General features: G+C 36.7%; 1 protein-coding gene across 1 annotated transcript in view; it reads right to left on the reverse strand.

The window, feature by feature from the left end:
• Positions 1-1096: 1096 nt before the first annotated feature.
• The window catches only part of COL25A1 (collagen type XXV alpha 1 chain), a 465928-nt gene continuing 446307 nt past the window's right edge, over positions 1097-20717 (reverse strand). Inside the window, exons 33-37 of the mRNA XM_078445823.2 lie at positions 20042-20095; positions 17610-17663; positions 13721-13807; positions 11274-11312; positions 1097-6360 (exon numbers count right to left, since the gene is read on the reverse strand). Of these exons, the coding sequence (XP_078301949.2) occupies positions 6358-6360; positions 11274-11312; positions 13721-13807; positions 17610-17663; positions 20042-20095 (237 nt within the window). The 3' untranslated portion in view covers positions 1097-6357. The remainder of the gene's footprint in view (positions 6361-11273; positions 11313-13720; positions 13808-17609; positions 17664-20041; positions 20096-20717) is intronic.

The raw sequence follows: 20717 nt of genomic DNA on the forward strand, positions 1-20717 counted from the left end.
ATTTTACTTTCTTTATAAGCATTCTTTTCACTTGCCTCAAATTCTATGTGAAATGAAATGGGAGGATGAACTCACAAGTAAAAAACACATGGCCTTATTTGCTTTCCTTGAATCATCACCCTTAGGGTGATATAGAATATCTGGTGGAGAGGAGGTGGTAATTAGAGGCAAGGAGGCCAGTTAGAAGGCTTTTCTAAAAGTTCAAGGAAGGGGGGGCACCTGAACCAAGGCAATGGTAACGGAGATGAAAAAAAAGGGGGAATTGGATCTGAGAGACATCTAGGAGGTAGAATTGAAGGGATTAGTAATGCATTAGATGCTGTATGTATAAAGGAAGGGGTGGGTGATGACAGGTAGGAAATGTCCAGAATGATTCTCAAGTTTCTACCATGTTTCTTAGATGGCAGGTGGTGGTGGCTTGTTCACTATAATATGGAAGTCTGGAAGAGAACCAGATACGTAGGTGAAGGCGATGAGCTACCTGTGAGACATCCAGGGGTACGTGCCCATAAAAATTGGTCTGGAACATGGACGGAAATCTGCGATGAAGACAAAAACTTGGTTTTCATGAGAGCGAACAAGCTTTCCTGGAGAGTGTGTCAGAGAAGTGCAAAAGAAGCACGCAGGTCAGAGTTATGAGGTCATCATTTACAATCAGGGAGAGGAGAAAAAGCTGGCAAAGGAAAATGAGAAAGAAAAACAGAAGCAAATGATGAGTAGAGGGACATGGGGACTAAAGCAAAGGGTGTTTAAGAGGGTCCCCATGGTCAACTGCATCCAATGGTGCTGGTGGGGGCAAGAAAGGTGAGGACTGAAAAGTGTGCTCTTTTAGTTGGGACTGGCAAACCACTGGTGACCTTGGTGGAGGTGTTCAGTGATTTGTTATTCAATACATTTAAGTGATTACTGTGCACTACATTTTAATCACACAATAGTGATTTACTTGATGTGGTCGAGCTAAGGGTCATTTGGCTATCAGGAAGCTTAATTCACTAAAATGAAGAATCCTGGAAGAAAAGTGAGTTTAGAACGGAAGCTCAATCTGGAGGCATAACCTAATAAACAGAAAACGCTAGGTTTTTTTTTTGTGTTTTTTTTAATAGCAAATCACCATAGTTAGTTATGGGCACTAAGTTGAATGGTGACATTGTAATATTGTAGAACAGGACACAGTTCTTTATGCATTGTGTTTAAATCAGAGAAAACAAGCCAACGTGTTCATGAACATCAATAAAGCTTTATAACAATACAATTCATTACCATTGTTTGGATTAATATTGGAATAATTACACACTTTTTACATTATGAAAATAAGTCATAAATAGTGTAAAAATAATTCTGAAGATCAACTTCTCACAAACTAGGAACCCTGAAAACAAGTTAAAAAAGCAAATAAAAACAAATTAGAAACTGAAACAATGCAATTATCTCCAAACTGCAAATCAAAAATCATACGTCTTTTGATTCAGCAATGTCAGCTGGAGAAATTATAATGAAATTGAAATAAGAAACCAAACAGGAAGAATTCAATCTTTCAATTATTTACACTACTGAGAAAAACAGGTTTGTGCCATATTTACAGTGATAAGACACCACACATTCTTAGAATAATCAATTACATGAGACTGGCCCACAAAACATTAAGAAAAATATGCAGTGTAATGCTTGCCAAAATATTTTTTTTTGCATTTTCCTCTTATTTTGTATTTATGTGATTTTTTGGCAATATAAAAATAGCTGCACATAGAGATGAACTTTCAAATGTAAAAAATACAAATAAAAATATAATATTTTCTAAAGGAAAATCAGATACATACATCTTTTAAAACGTTATTAAGTTGGATGAAACATTTACAACAGTATAAAGAATATTCACATAAATGTCAACAATAGGTTAAGACATTCTTTTGTGAATCCAATTTATTAATATTTCTGAGATATGTGAGAATATCTACTGCATTTTGAGAAATGTTGTTACTTTACCTATAAATCAAATGTAACAGGTCAGGTTGAAAAGTCTTCCTATTCCCAAAAAGACAGTTCTGTCAATAAAGCAGCATAGGGAATCTTATGCATTAAATACATTAAAAAAATCAGAAATGCCATTAAAATATTTTAGTATTGGATTAGCAAAAACAAAATCTACCAAAAATTTAAGTTGGAAGTTTATCTCTGCTATGGCATATAGTAAATCTAGCCAATATGAAGATATGTCAATAAAATGGGAAAAAAAGGGATGTAAGGTTCTTACATTTTAAAATAATACAATGGAATCATGATCGGTCAAGTATATTAATTCCACTAGAAATGAATGATTTTAATCACCAGAATCACATGTGATTGTTCTTAATTATTTTTGAGGACATAAAGTTAGGTTGCCATGGACTTGACTTTTTAGAGATAGCAGAGGTTTTTTTGTTTGTTTTGGTAGAAATTATAAAAGTTCATTTTTGGTAATGTTAATTATTAATATAACTTGGTTATCAAGACATAGAGAAAAACAAGATTTCAAATATCAGTATTTGCATGTTCCTATGATCGCTTACTACAATATCAAAACACCACCCACCATTCAAGCATAACTTATTTCTGGGTAAGAGAATATATATTGGCAAAAAAAAAAAAAAAAAAAAAAAAAAAAAAAAAGGGATGAAAGGCAATATTAACTTTTTATGGTACAAGAGTAAAATTAAAAAACTTTGGAAAATTAAGCACGTTTTTTAAGTGATAAAAACATAAGAGACCAGAAAATTTTCCCATAGATCTTGACATGCTGATTTGACTATTTTCCAAACTAGCAGATATATGTATGTATTGTAGACAGAGGACATGTAGAATGAACCACCGGATGCATAAGCGCTTACCGTCCCATCAGAACATCATGCACAGAAAGTAAATTCAAGAACAGACTTTTTTCTTTTTTGGTAGAAATCCAAGATATTCTTATGTTTTCTATAAAATCAAATAAGAAAGAAAAATCCTCCAAGACAGCTTCTCATAATGGAAATGAAAGCTAGAAGAAAATTCAGGCATATCTGTGTGTCAGGTACTCTATGAATGTGTTAGACTTATCTAACATTGGTTTTGTCAGACTTACTCAAATTAAATAAGCTAAAAGATGAGGATGAAAGTTGATAAAGGCACATGGTATATGAAATGAACATGAAATAAGATCCATGATCCGAGTAGGCACACATCATCTATAGGTACACTGTTTTGTTTTGTTTTGTTTTACATTAAGAAAGACTGGTCATTGAACCATATTACAGCAAATTCATGAACTTCAAAAATAGAATCACACACTAACAGTTTAGGAATGCTATCAAACAGAGAAACACAATTATCCATAGTAGAGTTGCATTGTCCATAAAGAAAAGAAAATATATTAGCACCAACAAGGATGGAAAACAATTTTGAAGTTAAAACACATACCAATTTGGCATTCTTAAAAGATGCTTATCAGAAATAGAAATAGATTTTGACTTATTGCCAATGTCTTTCATGCATTTTTTCTCAATCCTCTATCCAATAATACAAACTAAAGGTTGGAAATCTTGAAGAAAAATATATATCTGCCAACACATACACCAGCGGCATAATTTATTAGTTCATTCAGCAATTATTTGAGGATTCTCTATACTGATGACAAAATGGATGGCTGAAAATATTTTTGTAACCAAAAGTTGAAGATTATCTATCCATGGTGGTTAACACCTAACAATTTCACCGAACAAAGAGGAGTACTATCATCTCTTTGTTTTTCCCAAGGAAATAAATGCAACGGAAGTTTACGACTTCCTTTAATCATAGAATAAAAATCAATATTGTCAAATCAGTTGTAGAGCAAACCCCCCAATATACACATAGGACAGAACAGTATTCTAAAAGGGCTACATTTGAAAAAAAAATTTATATAAAATGTTTCTCTTTGATATTGAGGTATTTTGTTTTGAAGCTGTGCAAGTTTTCAATAGTGATTCATCTCAATACCTCTTTCTACTATAGGAGTAGAAAGAAAGAGAGAAAGAAAGATAGCCACCAGATTTTTCTCAAGACACTATTATTTGTTTTCCTGAAGAGACAGTAGTCCTACCCGCTTTAGTTCATATTTCCAAACCATTTAAGACAAATTGTTGCAGACACTGAACAATACTTTTTCCTAACCATGTCAAACAGATGGTTAGGAAATAAATGTACTCTATTGTTTTAAAAATGCCAAATTGGCTTCAAGTGTGGAATGTTACTAGAAATGTTACCAATTAGGTTGATCTAAGAGTTTGAACATCTTTCCAATCTTGAAAACTTATTAGAAATAAAAAGGAGGCATTTTGTATAACTGAACATTTGGCTATATAATATTAAAGAGATCACAAGCATCTTAGGATCTTTGTCTTATTTATAGTCATGTCTTAACTGTTATCACCATAAACCCGATGATGAGTTCATTTCCCCTCTGGTGGTGAAAACTTATGAATGGAACTAGAAATTTTCCCACAAAATGGCATGAAGTCAGGAGAGAGAGTATATTGTCCTATGGACTACTCCTCATTGATGATGTTTCTCCTAATGTAACCCTTCCACTCAGAATAAGCCATTTCAAAACATGTTACCAACTCTTTACTGTGCAAAGAAATGCTCAGTCTAATACAATTAATTGTTTTGAGTAAGTAATTGAAAAAAACACTCTATGGCAACTATATTTCACAGCTTTCTGACATACAGATTTGGTCTGTGCATACGACAAAAATGTAAAAAAAAAGATAAAGAAATCTAAATATGGACAAAACTTAGATCTAAATAGAATTACAAGAAATAGAAACGAGTTAATACTATCAAATGTGACCAAATCTTGACTTAACTGATGATCACCATGTAAGTTAGAGTCATCCTATGAAAAAAAAAGTCAAAAAGTACTAAAAAACCCTGCTTAACTTTAATGCTTTACAATGAACTGAAAGTGGAGCTTTTATATTCTCTTCAGTTATTCAAAACAAGAGAGAAGTTAGTAAAAAGTCATCTTGGCTATTGCTACCAAGTTATCTTAGGTTTAGAAGACTTTGTTTTAAAAAATTGTTCAAAACAAATGTGACAAAAATGGAAAGAAATCTTTTCTTAATATTGCTGGAACTAGAAAGGAAAAGTATAAAAAAGAATGAAAAATATCTGTTTCTAGAACTTTGTAGAAAATGTTTGAAATAAGTTGGATATCGTTAGGAAGGACAGCATCAGCTTCAGTAGAGCTTGTAGGGTGAGCTCCCTACAATTTCAGAAGAGGTTATTTTAGCCAAGCCATTCTCGGGAGTGGTACCCCTTCCCTGTGGTGGGATGTACACATCCTTTGTCTGCAGGAACGGGGGCTGCCATTCCAAGAACCTCCTACCCTAAAGAAGTGCCATATGCCTCTGTCAGTTTCCAAAAGCACCCATATTAACACTTGTTGGAATTCAGTTTATTTTTTTAAAAGTCTGTTGTTCCGGGTGTCTGCATTTGTAAACCTCTTTCCTACTTGGTCACAGGAGAGACAGCGCAGGATGCTGAAGCGGTCCTCTTCCCTTGTCTTCACTGCCAAGGTCAGCCCAAGGAAAAATAAGTGGGGGCAACCAGCTCAATCCCTTGATGTTTCAACCAAGGTGGCCACGTGAGCCCACAATACTGGAAGCTGTAGGTAGATCTGCAGTTGGGACTGCAGCTCCCTCAAAATACAAGACCATTTGTGTGTGTGCTCTCCGCCACCTTATCTCTTTTTGGCAATAAGCCATGGTGTAACCCCCTTGAGATGACAAAAGAAATAAAGGCTCAGATGTGATCAAAAGACTCATTAAGCGGCATGCTAGCATCTGAACGTCAAGCAGGTTTGGCACACTCATGCTTTCTTTAGTCAGTTTCAATGGGTGGTGTGGGCACCAATCAATGCTAACAGTGAGGTGAGTAGGGATGTGATGATAAACTCTAAAATCAGTTAGTATAGTACCTATTTGAGTTTCGAGTCCATATTTGGTCACGATTTCATGTAAACTATTTCATGGCACTTTTTGTCCATGCAATTAACAAGCCCAAAGTAAGAAAATAGCAAGAACAATCATTCTGTATCACTGATGTGTCCATTTAAATACATATCTTCACATAAGGTAAAGAGATACTGATCTATATTTTTTGCAGGCTTCTCACTGGTTTCACATATTGCCCAATTTCAGATGGAAGTGGAGAAAAGATGGACATGTGTACTATTGCAAACAGGAAGAAGCAGCTATATGTAAACATATCTCAGACTTGTAAAATCTGCAATTCGATTTTCAACTATAAATATAAAAAGTGGACCATTATATATACAACTTCATGCTCGGAAGGTTAGATTCATCACTGCAGAAAAACAAACAACAGAAGAGACATACATAGAATTAGTGGTCTAGAATAACAATTCCAAATTAACATTTATTTTAAGAAAATTGGTAGAACCCTGAATATAGCTTTTTGTTTTTAAATCAATGAGCCAAATGATGTGTGTCCCAAACATTACTTTTCTAAAACCCTAGGGTGTCATTAAAATTTCCATCCTAGGTTCAATACACATTTTTCTTTTGCCACTAAGAAGTTTGTGGTTTGTCTCCGTAACAATTCTGGGAAAGCAGAAATTTAGTATGTTATCACATATGTGCCGTAATTAAAATACATGTTCTATGCTTATATAATCTTCTCCACGTATTAGAACCCACTGTGAATGAGGCTGAGGATTCTGCCCTCAGGGACACTGTTTACTTCACCCACACCTGACTATAATACCTTACGGTTCTTGTTTCCCTTTTCTTTGCTAGCCCTGCCCTGCTGTGGATGGTGCACAAGGTAAAACCTGCCTGCTATCAGGTCATGAAGCTGTAGTGGAGGGGTTCCTGGGTGGCTCAGTTTATTAAGCCTCCGGCTTTTGGTTTCAGCTCAGGTCATGATCTCACGGCTCATGGGTTCAAGCCCCGCATTGGGCTCTGTGCCGACAGTGTGGAGCCTGCTTGGGATTCGCTGTCTCCTTCGCTCTCTGCCCCTCCCCCACTCACACTCGCTCTCCCTCTCTCTCTAATAAATAAACTTAAAAAAAAAAAAAAGCTGTATTGGAGGTTCCACTGTGACCTAAGGTACCAAAAATCTCTGGCTGCTCATTTTGAACAGCCATAATTATTAAGGTTTTCCTGGAGCTAAAGTCAAATCTGAGAGAGAGGGACAATGGTCTTTGAGGTATACATTTATAGAGCAGATCTTGGGGAACTTGACTTTTAGTCAAAAAACAAAGGAAAAAAATAATGAGAAAAGTAGAACGCCCAGTTCATCAATTACAAACATTTGTTTTTCTCTCTCCAAGAAAAACAGATGCTATAGTAGTTGTGCTTAAGAGGCCGGGTAGTTTATGACCTCCAGAGATGGCGTTCGCTCAATGTTTCTGCATGTCATGTCAATGCTAGAGAATGTGCCTGTGGAAGTACTCCTTTCCCGAAACTCTCACTTAGCTCAAAATTCAAATAGATGGATTTTTTGACTACCGATGTTTTGTAAAAAATCTACGGAATTTTAAAGATTCTCCCCCCCCCCCCAATTTTAAGACTTAGCTGAAAAAATTGTGTCACCTTGCTTTAGGATGGTTTTGCTGAAAACCTGTCTGCCTGTTTAAGTGAAAACTAAACCCATTTAGTGAAACATTAAAAAATATGAAGCCTGTATGTATTTTTCCTAATACATAATTTTTAATCTCTGAATGAGAATGGATAACTTTAATAGCCTGAAAGTACTTTCTAAACCATAAATTCACCATCAAAACACTAGAGGAGAAAGCAGGAAATGACCTCTCTGACCTCAGCCGTAGCAATCTCTTACTCGACACATCCCCAAAGGCAAGGGAATTAAAAGTAAAAATGAATTACTGGGACCTTATGAAGATAAAAAGCTTCTGCACAGCAAAGGAAACAACCAACAAAACTAAAAGGCAACCAACGGAATGGGAAAAGATATTTGCAAATGACATATCGGACAAAGGGCTAGTATCCAAAATCTATAAAGAGCTCACCAAACTCCACACCCGAAAAACAAATAACCCAGTGAAGAAATGGGCAGAAAACATGAATAGACACTTCTCTAAAGAAGACATCCAGATGGCCAACAGGCACATGAAAAGATGTTCAACGTCGCTCCTTATCAGGGAAATACAAATCAAAACCACACTCAGATATCATCACCTCACGCCAGTCAGAGTGGCCAAAATGAACAAATCAGGAGACTATAGATGCTGGAGAGGATGTGGAGAAACGGGAACCCTCTTGCACTGTTGGTGGGAATGCAAACTGGTGCAGCCGCTCTGGAAAGCAGTGTGGAGGTTCCTCAGAAAATTAAAAATAGACCTACCCTATGACCCAGCAATAGCACTGCTAGGAATTTACCCAAGGGATACAGGAGTACTGATGCATAGGGGCACTTGTACCCCAATGTTTATAGCAGCACTCTCAACAATAGCCAAATTATGGAAAGAGCCTAAATGTCCATCAACTGATGAATGGATAAAGAAATTGTGGTTTATATACACAATGGAATACTACGTGGCAATGAGAAAGAATGAAATATGGCCTTTTGTAGCAACGTGGATGGAACTGGAGAGTTTGATGCTAAGTGAAATAAGCCATACAGAGAAAGACAGATACCATATGGTTTCACTCTTATGTGGATCCTGAGAAACTTAACAGAAACCCATGGGGGAGGGGAAGGAAAAAAAAAAAAAAAGAGGTTAGAGTGGGAGAGAGCCAAAGCATAAGAGACTGTTAAAAACTGAGAACAAACTGAGGGTTGATGGGGGGTGGAAGGGAGGGGAGGGTGGGTGATGGGTATTGAGGAGGGCACCTTTTGGGATGAGCACTGGGTGTTGTATGGAAACCAATTTGACAATAAACTTCATATATTGAAAGAAAAAACCATAAATTCTGCCATTTATTCACTGTATGAATTACACTGTGAACTGGTATATTATTATTCTTTAAAATTTAGAAAACGGAACAATATCTAGAAAGAAAAGTAATTGAAACAAAGATCAAATAGTTTTGCATGAGAACTTAGTATTGGGAGTAGCATGACCAAGGAGACTTGCTCATTAATCACAATACTTTACACCTGCTCCCACGCTATGACTTTTCAGTCAAACATTTACCACCGTGCTTTAGAGGCTAATAAACATAACAGTGTTTAAAAGGGTGGTCCACATAAAACAGGACTAAAACGAATCTACTAGACTTCTTTAAAAAATATCACTTAAAAATATGATTTGACTAAATCAAATTTGGGATCACATAAGAGATTTTAGAACTTTATTTTTCTAATTGTTTCTTTCCTTCTTCCTCTTCTTCTCAATCTCCTCCTCCTCCTTCTCCTCCTCCTTCTTCCTTCTTTTTTGGAGTGAGGAGATACTGAACAAGTTTGATCACAGTGATTTACATTTGTGTGTGTTGGGAAGTGAGGTAAACAGTACTGAAGTTTTCTTACTGAGTTCCTTATATAAGAAGACGCTAGATTTAACAAGTCCTTAATCCTATGTGGAATATAGTGCCTATTCTGTGAAAAAAGAGTCCTTAAAGGGGAAATTTCTGATTTTCCGATGTTACTCATATTACTACTAGGTTTGGCCATTTCATGGACCAAAAAATGATGAGCCCTTTGCTCTGTGCCATTATTACTACGCATTCACAAAATGGAGGTGATTTACAAGTGGCCAATAAAATACGTAAACGCAAGTTCTGAGTAGTGTCAGAGGCTGGATAAAGTAAGCCTTTCAACATTTCACTCTATGTAAAGTGTGCCTATTACTGTATTAAAAAATCATTACAGTATTAGATGACAGGTCAACGGTTAAAGAGTAAATGGTAATTCCAGCTCAGGATGGTATTAAAAATTCTGAGAACAGGGGTTCTCATGATGGAGGATACTTTTCTCAGGTGAAGAAGAATATGATGATAGGCCCATCTTCCTGAGAAGCCCTTGACCTCAGCTGTGATGGAGCTAATTATCTGACTGGCTGAAAGTGAGTATGGAGAGCTGCTAAATAAATGACGCTCCCGAGAGAAGGTTTCTTTCCCCAGCCTGGGGGGCGGGAAGCAGCTAAGCGGGAGAGTGAGTTACACAGTCTCTCCTCACCCATCCTGCTGATGAGATGAGACACAAGGAGGAGAGTCAAGTTTCCCTTCATCTTCTGCAATCCTAGAGTTCTGTATAGTTTTGCCAATGAGGCATGCCTGTCAAAAATCACTCAAGAAGCCACAAGGTGTTAGAGAGAAAACTTCAACATGATCAAAGCAGCATGATCCTTCCCCCAGCTCATTTTTCCATCAGTGGAATTCCTTTATCTTTCAGTAGCATATACGCACGGTTCTTTATAATTAGATTCACACTGTTATTGTGTAAAGGTTTGGTAGTCTCTGGCACGGTGCATACAGAACTCTTCCCTGCTTAAAGTTCTGCCATTGCTTTCCACCGTCCACTTCTTGTTCTGCTGGATACTAGCTCTTGCCCTTGGAAGTTCAGAAACCCCTCTGAACTTCAGTTTCTTCATTAGCATCATTGAGGATAATAATACCCTACAGTGTTATTGTGAGGATTAAGTAAAATTCTATCTCCTATATGAAAGGGCTCATCATATAGCCTTTGTACATAGAAGGTCGTCTATGAAGTTTCCTTCCAGACAGGATATATACACAGTGACCATGGCTAGCCACATGAAGAGGCTAGAATAAACTGATTATCATAAAAACACCAACTTAAGTATAACCAGATTCTCCTAAATAAATCATCAATGAAGAAAAAAAAACCATGTTTACACTTTCTGCTTTCTCAGCTTTGTGATTAATATTGGCAGGGTTCTACCATTGCATTTGCATGTTTGCCTAGGTAACTGAGCACACATAGGAAAAGAACCACAATTAAGGATAGTTATAAACAGTAGGAGGACAAGGGGTTTATTGATAAAACCATTGTCAAGATGCACTGCCCCTTTCCATTGCACAGAAAGGATTTGATAGGGAAGGTTTCCAAGTTACAATGTTTGTTAAGAACTGTTTTCACTTATCAGTTTAGGAAGAAATCAGAAGTAGACATATTAATCAAGCAAGAACCTGGATATGGAATCTTTTGCTTTTTAATGCCCAAACAACTTCCAGGAATGTCAAATTTGAAAGGTCCATTTTCAATGGAAAAAAACAGGCCAGGTGAAGAGAAAGGGAGAGTGCTTCTTTCAGAAATAATTCTGTAGTGCCTACCTTTTGCCAACAGCCAGGCATAGGTAATCCATCTGGCCCCTGTTTTAAAGAGAAGAGCAAGAATTCCTCAGACTCCACAAAAGTGAACATACTTCATTATTCACATGCTCAGAAGCTTAAAACAAAATAGATTTCTACCCATTAGGTGGCTTTAGTTGTAGGCATCTTTTTTCTAATTTTCAACTCCCCAAAAAATACCCAACGTTAGTTCAAGTGAAGAAAATGCAAATATTTTCTAGAGTGAGGACACCTTTTGAAAATGCATAGAGAAAAAAATTACATCTAATTTTGAAAAAAGGAAATTTACAAAAGCATAGTGGTCTACTCAGTTCCACCTTTAGGTAATAAATTTGTACTATTCCTCTTCGTTTCATTAAAACACATTTTACAATTATCTTTATTAAATAAATAGAAATAACTCCTCCTCCTGGTCACTATGGTCTATGGTTGAATGCATGATAATGAATCCATGAATAATCAATGATGAACCATTTCTATCTGAAGTTTATAGCTCTTCACATGCCAGTGCCTTTTGCTTTTCTCTATTGAAAACAACACAGTAGAACATATTCAATTAACTCAGTTTAAAGGCAGCCCATCTAGATCTTCACAGTAAGATGTCATCCATGGCATTTGTCAATTTTTAAATTAAAATCCCTTAAAAGCTGGTTGTCAAATTCTGAATAAACAAGGGAGTCTAAATGTTGCACAATTTATTTTAAGGTATAAGCACTCTTCAGATACAAATGATATAAATAAGGCAGAAAGAGTTGATAGTTTATGAGGCATGCTTGTATTTTCTCCTAACAAAATGATTATAAAGTATTATTTATTATCAACAACAAGGAAACAAAATAAAAGACTAGGCTTTTCATATTGATATTTTATAATTGTAATTATTTGCCAAATACATTTTTTCCTATAAATATAATCTCTTTAAAGACTTAAGAAATAGAACTTTTTCTTTAAAGAATCATGCTTAGCACTGAAGAATAATATAAAAACATGCAGACCAAGTATAACAATCAATCAATAAGTATGACACAACCCTAAAAAGTTTTCTTTTATACCTCAGAATATACTTTCTTTTTAAATGTTAAAAAAAAACCACTTTGAAATAGCTTTATAAGATATCTGGGAAAAACTTGGTAATGCCAGATTGGTACAAGGAGAGGATCACCCAGTAGAATTTTAGATTTTAGTATAAGGAGGATTTTGAGTTCATGCCAATGGGGATAGGGGAGTTCTGTCTACTTTAGGGAAGTGAGTTTCAAAAGGAGAGACCATTAAATTGAAAAGGTTATGTGACAAAGAAGGTTGGGCTGCAGACTATTACCATCTTTAGAAGCTCAGAGAAGTTTGGCTTCCTTCCCTAGGGTCTCTGAACAGCATTCCCTTGAACCGGTTAACTGTTGACCACAGAAACTTAACTCTATAGGTCTGGCTTATTTACGGCCTGACAGAAATTTAGTGGAAGAGGCAAAATGCCTTTATTTCTTTCAGAGAAAAAGAAAAAAAAAAAAGCTAAATTTAGGGGTAGAACCCAAAGTTATGGCCTAGCAGTACCTTTACATAGAAGATTTTTTAGGTAGTTTTAATGTATTCATTAATCCTTTATTGACTAGATTAATATTCCCCAGAACGCAGACATGGCAATCGTGTCAGTTGTGAGAACAAGGTCAGGAAATTAATTCGCAGGCATTGACAGAAATGCGTGCTTGCTCTCTTCACTCTGCAGAATTGCTGAAGGAGCTCTTCATGCACATGCATGTAGTGTGTTTATCATGTAAAGCTTGTTCCAGAAGTACCACTTTACACTGATACAGATGAATACGTCATAAACAAAGGAATCGCATGCAGGGTGGTAGGAAAGAGAAATACTGTACCAATTGGCAAGGGGCATCCAGCCCATCCAGGCCAGGCTGACCTGGCTCCCCTTTTTCCCCCTTAACGCCACGGAATCCCTGTTTGTAAAGATTAACTCATAACGTTACTAACACAAGAAATCACTTAAGCACAAATTCTGCTAAAGAAATAACTACAATAACGAAAGGCTGGGAGAGGAGCAATGCTGAAGGACAAAGTAACATCCACTGAAGTTGGGAAAAATAAGAGCTCGACATATCCCTATAATTAGGGATTGTCTGGGAATAGTGACTCTGTCTTTTGAGTGGTACGGAATAACACTAGTTTCTCTTCAGGTCCCACATTCACTTTCCAATTGCACGTCAATATTTGAGTGTTAAGAAACCAAGCACAGCTGGTGGTCAGAGACAAGGCGTGGAATATACCAGGATAGCCCGAGATAGATGTTTCTGGTATCTTAAAGTCCGTGTTAAGCAATCCCAATCAGCACCCCTGCTGTTGCATGTCCCTCCAGTTTGCTCTTCTCCCAGTTTGTTCCTTTACACATGACATCTGGAGACAGTTGCATGAGTCAGACATACCAACGGGCAAGGTGCATCTAATCCAGGAGCACCCTGTTCTCCTTTCTCCCCTTTAGGCCCCTTTTTGCCTTTCTTTCCCTTTTCCCCCTGTGGATATAAGGGTTTAAATAAAAGACAAGTTTTATTTGGGGGGGTGGGAAATAATGGCGACTCAAAAGATGGTGTAGCCAGTAAAAGTCTGGAAGGGCATTTACCACTGTTTTCTGGTTTAGGTAAGGAATGAGATTATAAAAGATAACTCATTCTTTCAGAGTGACAATGGATTCTGGGCAGTGATATGTAGGATTTTACTTAAGATAGTCAACAAGATGAAAGCAGAAGATTTAAAAGGCCAACACATCAAGACTGACTTAGACCCCAGCGCCATAGTCCTAGTGAACTATGAGGTGTTATTGCCACGGATCTGGTGAGGATGACAGGTACCAACTGTATGGAAGCCAGCCAGCGGCAGGTCAAATTCAGAGGAATAATGAATACCCAATTTTCAATACCTTGTCAGCTTGCTTTTTTCTAATCCTATAACAGATGAAAGCTACACTGAGCCAGAGGAAAAGGAATGAATATAAACAACCTCTATCTTTTTGATCCAATTTTATGACATTATTTTTTGTAGCTTTCATTAAAAAATATTCAGTATATTAAAATAACCTTCTGTTTCTTTTAACTTTTTTTAAAAGGAAACTAAAAGCAAATACTTTATTAAGGTCAGGTAAACAAATTTTAAATGTGCTAATACTTCTCAGCCATGTCAATTGAAGATATGGACTTATTTATAAATCCAGCGATGTTCTTTAATTCATTCTTACAGATCTCATGCCAGGTGTTCACAATGGTAAATGGGTTTCCAGCTTACAACGTAACAAAAGCCAAAAAAAAAAAAAAAATTCTGTTCAAGAGAAGGAAAAGCAGTTTGGACTCAGTTGAGCTAATACTAAAAAATGAGGTAGGAAGGATAATTACATAGTAGGAATGTAGCCCTGGAAATTAGTATTTAGGCATCAAGGTAGAGGTTGTGGAAATCTGCATGGATCATGGGAATGGAGGAATTAAGGAAAGGAGGCAAAAGGAGGAGAAGGAAGGAATGCACCTCAGCTGTTTCTTATTAACATAAATATCTCTGCATATTTATAGACAAGAAGTTGGTGCTGTACAGAATACAAAATACTGTGCAATGCATATTTAGATTAGTGTATTCATTCTGCACTCAGGAAGGCAGTTACAATAAAAGTGGATAATTTCAGAGGCAAAAACAACATGAATATTCAGAGACATATAAGATATATATGAGATATGCATTCAAATTAATGCATTCATTCTGACTGTGTGAGTGAAAGCTCTTCATTTATCTCCTGTGTGCCAAAAAGATTGCATCAGAAGGCTCAGAATCAAAAACACTTGGGTTTCTTGAATACTGGGGAAAAAGAGAAATTCCGTGTGGTTTGGTTAATCACGATCAAAGACAAAGACCTAAGAATCCAGGGTGAAATGCGAGCAGGTGTGACAGGAAGTAGGATGGGAGGAGCATTTAGGACTAAATTGTTCACTCATGCAAGTTCAGTCAATACCTTTCCTCAGCAAATAACGTCAATGCCAGGACATAAAATTGATTTAAACTTGTTTGGGTAAGCTTTTCTTTCCCAGAGGGCGGTGGACTCTTCATCACATAGGTCAGACAGGTGTGTTGAGTATTAATAATTTAGAATTCAATTCATTATTTGGTAAGTCAACAGATCAATACTTGACAGAAAAGTGTTGTCATACGAATGTTGACTCTAACAGGCTATAGGAATCCTTTTTCAGTAATATTTTAGCAAACCTCAAGCTTTATGGAAAACAGACACTATTGTACAAAGAATAATGAATCAGCATTACTACTAATCAACATAATTTTGTAGCAGTTAGTGATTCCCTATGTGACACAAAACCATCTGTCCTTATGGGCATGAGCACATGAGGGCTCTTGCTAATTTTTACCTCCCATGTCAAAAAATGATACATAAAGTGTTCACATTTGGATCTAATTTTCCTGTATGTAAAACTTCTAATCATGGAATCTGAAATATGGAAATATTTTTGTATGAGTGATTAATATTATTCTGAGGATTAAATTTGTAGCTTTGTTTTCGTAAGTTATAATACTGATAATTTCTTCTTTGTTTAAAAGATCATTAAAGTGAGTATCCCCACAATGGTGACATACTTTTGAGTGACTAAGATTTTAGACTCATACAACCCATTAGGTAAATATAAAATAAATGCCTATAATCTTTGAAGTACATACACCTTGGGCTAAAGGCTCACATGTACAATTTATCTCAAACCAAAACATGTATACTTTATCATTAGCATTTATAATTTAAAAGAAAAGAACTTTTTTAAGGTTTCAGTTTCCTTGTCTGTGAAACGGGGACTGTAACAGCACCAACATCAGGGGTGTGTTATGAGGATTAAAAGACTTAGCATGTATAAAGCTTTTGGGAAAGCATATAATAAATGTTCAATAAATGTAGTGATATTGATAATGATGATGATGGTGCTTTTACATAACCACTGACATGAGCTCTCTTACCAGTGGGAAGCTAAGTAATGTCTAAGGCCTAAAGAACACACAGCAGGCTTAATACCCTTCTTTCTTTGACAATTCTAATTTGGCCTTGCTTTTCTTTCTTTCTTGTCTCTCTCTCCCTTTCCTCCGTCCCTCTCTTTCTTTCTTTTCTTTCTTTCTTCCTTTCTAGAGACAGAGAGAGCTCGAGTGGGGGAGAGAGGCAGAGGGAAAGAGAGAGAGAATCTTAAGTAGGCTCCACGCTCAGTGCGCAAACTGACACAGGGCTTGATCCTACAACCCTGGGATCTTGACCTGAGCTGAAATCAAGAGTCGGATGCTCAACCAACTGAGCCACCCAGGCACCCCTGGCCTTGTTTTTCAACAGCAATAAATTTCACCGTTAAAGAGAATTTATAGGGTTTTGAAACAGTGTTTTGTTAAGTACAGCAGGACATAAATTAATCTGAGAAATAGAATTGGTTTAAATTTGAACTGGGAAAGTACAATTTCAGCCACTGTAAGATTTTCACTATTCTATGAAGGTACTGAGTTTCTGTTTACTTCTCTTGCTGTACTCAATGTAAAAAATTACTGTTCAAGGCCCAAAATTATTGTTCAAAGGGGAGAGAAAAGGAAAAAAATGTTTTTAAAAATCCATAATCCAAATTTTGCTTTCAGACATAAAACCAATTTGCCTGATATTGGCTGTTATATCCCCTGGAGCCAATGGTCCTGATATAGAACCTAAACACTAACGTCATAAAATACACGAATATCTTCATTTAAAAATATCTCCAGCATCTGGAGGTGGTGAGTCCTACCCCCTGCATAATGGTGGACTCACTGGGGTTTATCAGTCACACTGCTTGCTCTCCGTTTTCCAATCAAACAATCAAGACACAGGACACATCTTTTGTCTCTCTACTGGGAATGTTGTCTATATAAATTAGATGCTGGTTTTACATGGTAGGTGAGCTCTGCCAGAAGACCCTTGCAGATTTGGGCTATTGAATTTTACTTTAATGTAATAAATGCCTTTTTATTTTATTTTCAAGAATCCCCAGACATTACATCTTTCAACAAATTGGTGCCAAGTGGTCAAAAGACTGTAGCCTGGCAATCTGGAGATTAAATTTTTTTGTTCTGTGCTAGATTGTGCCCTTATTTCTAGGGCCATAGCCTTCATTGCTCTGTGAATACCTGGTTTTTTAGATCAGGCATCAGTGAGTTTTTGGAGCACAGGATGGTGAAAAATTAGATGTATGAAAGAATCACACAGGTTGAACAGAAAAGCACATGGCATGAGAAAAATCAAACAGGCACGTGCTAGAATGGAGAGGTCACCTTTTCCCCCTTTTCTCCTACATCACCCTTCTCGCCTCGTGGACCAGGGAAGCCCTATAGGATAAAAAGCAAACCAAAAAGAACTATTAATGTAACTGTGGCAAAATCATATTTAAAAAAAAAGGTAAGACTTCATGTTCTTGAACGCAAATATGAAGAGAAATGGCATGACCAATAATCTCAAAATTTAGATAGTTAAAGTAGCACTTTGAAGCAATAGCTGTCTAACATTTCAGTTATCTGTATAAAACACATTTCTTGCTTTTTCTCCTAAAATATGTATAGTGGAGAGAATATCAGGATCCTAGTGTGAATCCTGGCAAGTTCACTGATTTGTGTGGCCTTGGGCAAATCACTTACCTCAGCATTTTATGCTTGTACATAACAGGTGCTCAAGAAAAAGTAACTACTATTACTTAATGTAATAGTACTACATAATACAGGCTACTATTATATTCACATAATAAAGTGATCATTTCAAGAGGCATATACTTTTGACATTCTCTATTTTTATAGAATTATGTTACTATAAGGTGTATAGACACTTTATGCTAAAAGGAAAAAATATTGCATAGCAGCTTTGAGAATAAACATAGCACACCATTCCTTAAAGGTAGCATGTGAAAGATATTCCAATTTTCCGCAGAGTTTAAAATCAGTCATTCAACTGCCGATGTGCAGGGGGTGTCCCTAATTTGGGAAAGTATTTTGAAGTGCCATTATTAACTGTCAGTTATTAACTTTACACTAATTCTGTGTTTGGCTTTTCTGTTTATCTCATGCAGACACTAGTGGCGTATTTTATATTGCTGTCTACACGCACAGCAGTCTACGCTGTACGAATAACTACGTGCATAGAAAAAGGTATTCTTGCCGTTATTGGTGATGGAGACCATCAGCATCTATTGTCATAGGAAGATGTTCATTGTACAAATTACTTACATCAAGACCAGGCTCTCCATCTTTCCCCTGCCAAAGAACCATAGTAGCTACATTAGTGTTCCTAAGTTTCATGAATAGGTTAGTGTTTGTTTAAGGCTGCCTGGACATGCAACGCTAGTATTAGAACAACTACTTCAGAAATGTGAAAAAGAGTCTTTATTGATTAGTAATACCAATTTCTCTCACCAAATCAAGTGAAGGGACTGTTAATGCTGTAGTTAAGAGTCATGGTAATATTTTTTTTTATTATGTATTAGGTTATATAGCCAGATATTTCGCTGAAGTTTAATGCTTGGTATCCACTTTATCAATCCAGGAGTAAGCTGAAAACACAGATGCTGTTTAGTTGACTGAAAAACATACCAGCATTAATAGACTATGCAAATCAATACTGCTTCGGTTTGATAACTTAGTACTTGGTTTATAAATGAGTAAAGAATGTGAAACCTGCTTATTGTTAAGTATCATTTTAATTTGGCTAGATGGGCAGCTTGTCTATAAATACTGAGGGTGTGAGGGTCACAACTTAAAAACTGTTGTTAAGTAAACTTTGTCAATCCATGATCCCCAAATATAAAAGGAGTCATAAGACGGTTGTGCAAGATTACCAGGGCAAAGACCCTATTGTGTCACACAACAGGGCCATCCAAAGTGCCTGAAAAGTTGCTTTAATTCCGTCAATTAGATTTTGTAATCTCTTTCAAAATCAGCATCTCTTTCAGCACTGAAGTAATCCTGATTTAAATTTATATCTTGGTTCATAAAAACTGTAAGGTTATAAGGCATGTGGAAGGTATATAGGGGTTAAAAACTTCAATGGAGTATTATGTTTCTCTATTGTAGTCCTACCCTACCCTATCAAATCACTTATAATCAATCCCAAGATAGTGTTCTGAAGTAAACCTGAAGCCTCAGTTTGAAGACCATATAATTGGGAATTTTCAGAAGACAGAACACTATTAACATTCTGTGTTCTAAAGATCTCTTATCACTGCAGTACTTTAGAAAGGTCAGAAACATCGAAGTCATTGTAAATATCAATTTGAGAAATAACTTTTATTAGCAAGAGTAGTTTTAGTCAATAACCTATGGGAACAGATAAAGTCTGAAGAAACTAAATGACACTTTCACACCCACTTTTGGCAGTGACCTTCCAAGGAAGTGTCAGTTATGGGCGCCTAGTGAGATGGCATAGGGAGCGTGTTGAAATCTGACTTTCAGGTTAGAACCTTTGATCTAGTGGATAATCTCTGATCCTCTCCATCTCCAGAAGTGTGTGTGTGTGTGTGTGTGTGTGTGTGTGTGTGTGTGTCTGAGAATAGATGTGAATATGACCCATGAAGGACATGGTTACACTGGTGTCATGGAGAATTAGTGGGTGATTCTCTGCTCCTCTAACGTGGTTAGTCTGCCCCACGAGGGAAGGGTTAACCGCGCTGGTGTCAGGTCATCTATGCATGCTGGAGGTGGAAACAAGAGACAGAACTCACAGGCAGACCATAGGGTCCTCTGGGTCCAGGCTCTCCCATAGCTCCTTTTTCACCCTAAAATGAAAGCCGTAAAGTTCAAATCATACACAAATGCCATATTCACACACTTTCCCTAATGGCCTGTGTATAAAGCCTCCATTGGAGGTACCAGTTATCAGCATTCCAATGACTTAGGCTCTTTAGGGGTTTCTGTCAGTGACAGAGTAAAAGAAACCCACATTTGCATATTTTACCAAATTACCTCTGAAAGAAGGGCAGTAGGTAAGAGTACTGCTATCCAGTTGCGCGAAGGATTTGTGTATCTAGAGTGCTATACTTGGGTTTCTTTGGCATTAGTGTGAAACAATTTATCTGTGTCACAGATAAAACAATTTATCTAGTGTCACAATTTATCTGTTACTCACTATTTTAAGTTACTACATTTTTAAATGTAAGAATAAAATGTTGTTTTTTTTTTCTATCAAATTCTCTTCTTCAGCAGACCTCTTCCTTGACCACCCTGGCCCTTTGCAGAGCTGTATTTTATGTTATGGCCTCCAACACCAGGAGATAGGCATGATTATTCCTTGCTGTGCCCCTCACTAGAACATGCACACTGGGGTGCCAGGGCCCTACCGCATCCTCATGGCTTAGAATAGTGTCTGGCACATCGGTAAATCATATTTGAATTAATCAA

The sequence above is a fragment of the Panthera onca genome, chromosome B1 (genome assembly GCF_046562875.1).
Source record: "Panthera onca isolate mPanOnc1 chromosome B1, mPanOnc1 haplotype 2, whole genome shotgun sequence".
Lineage (NCBI taxonomy): Eukaryota > Metazoa > Chordata > Mammalia > Carnivora > Felidae > Panthera > Panthera onca.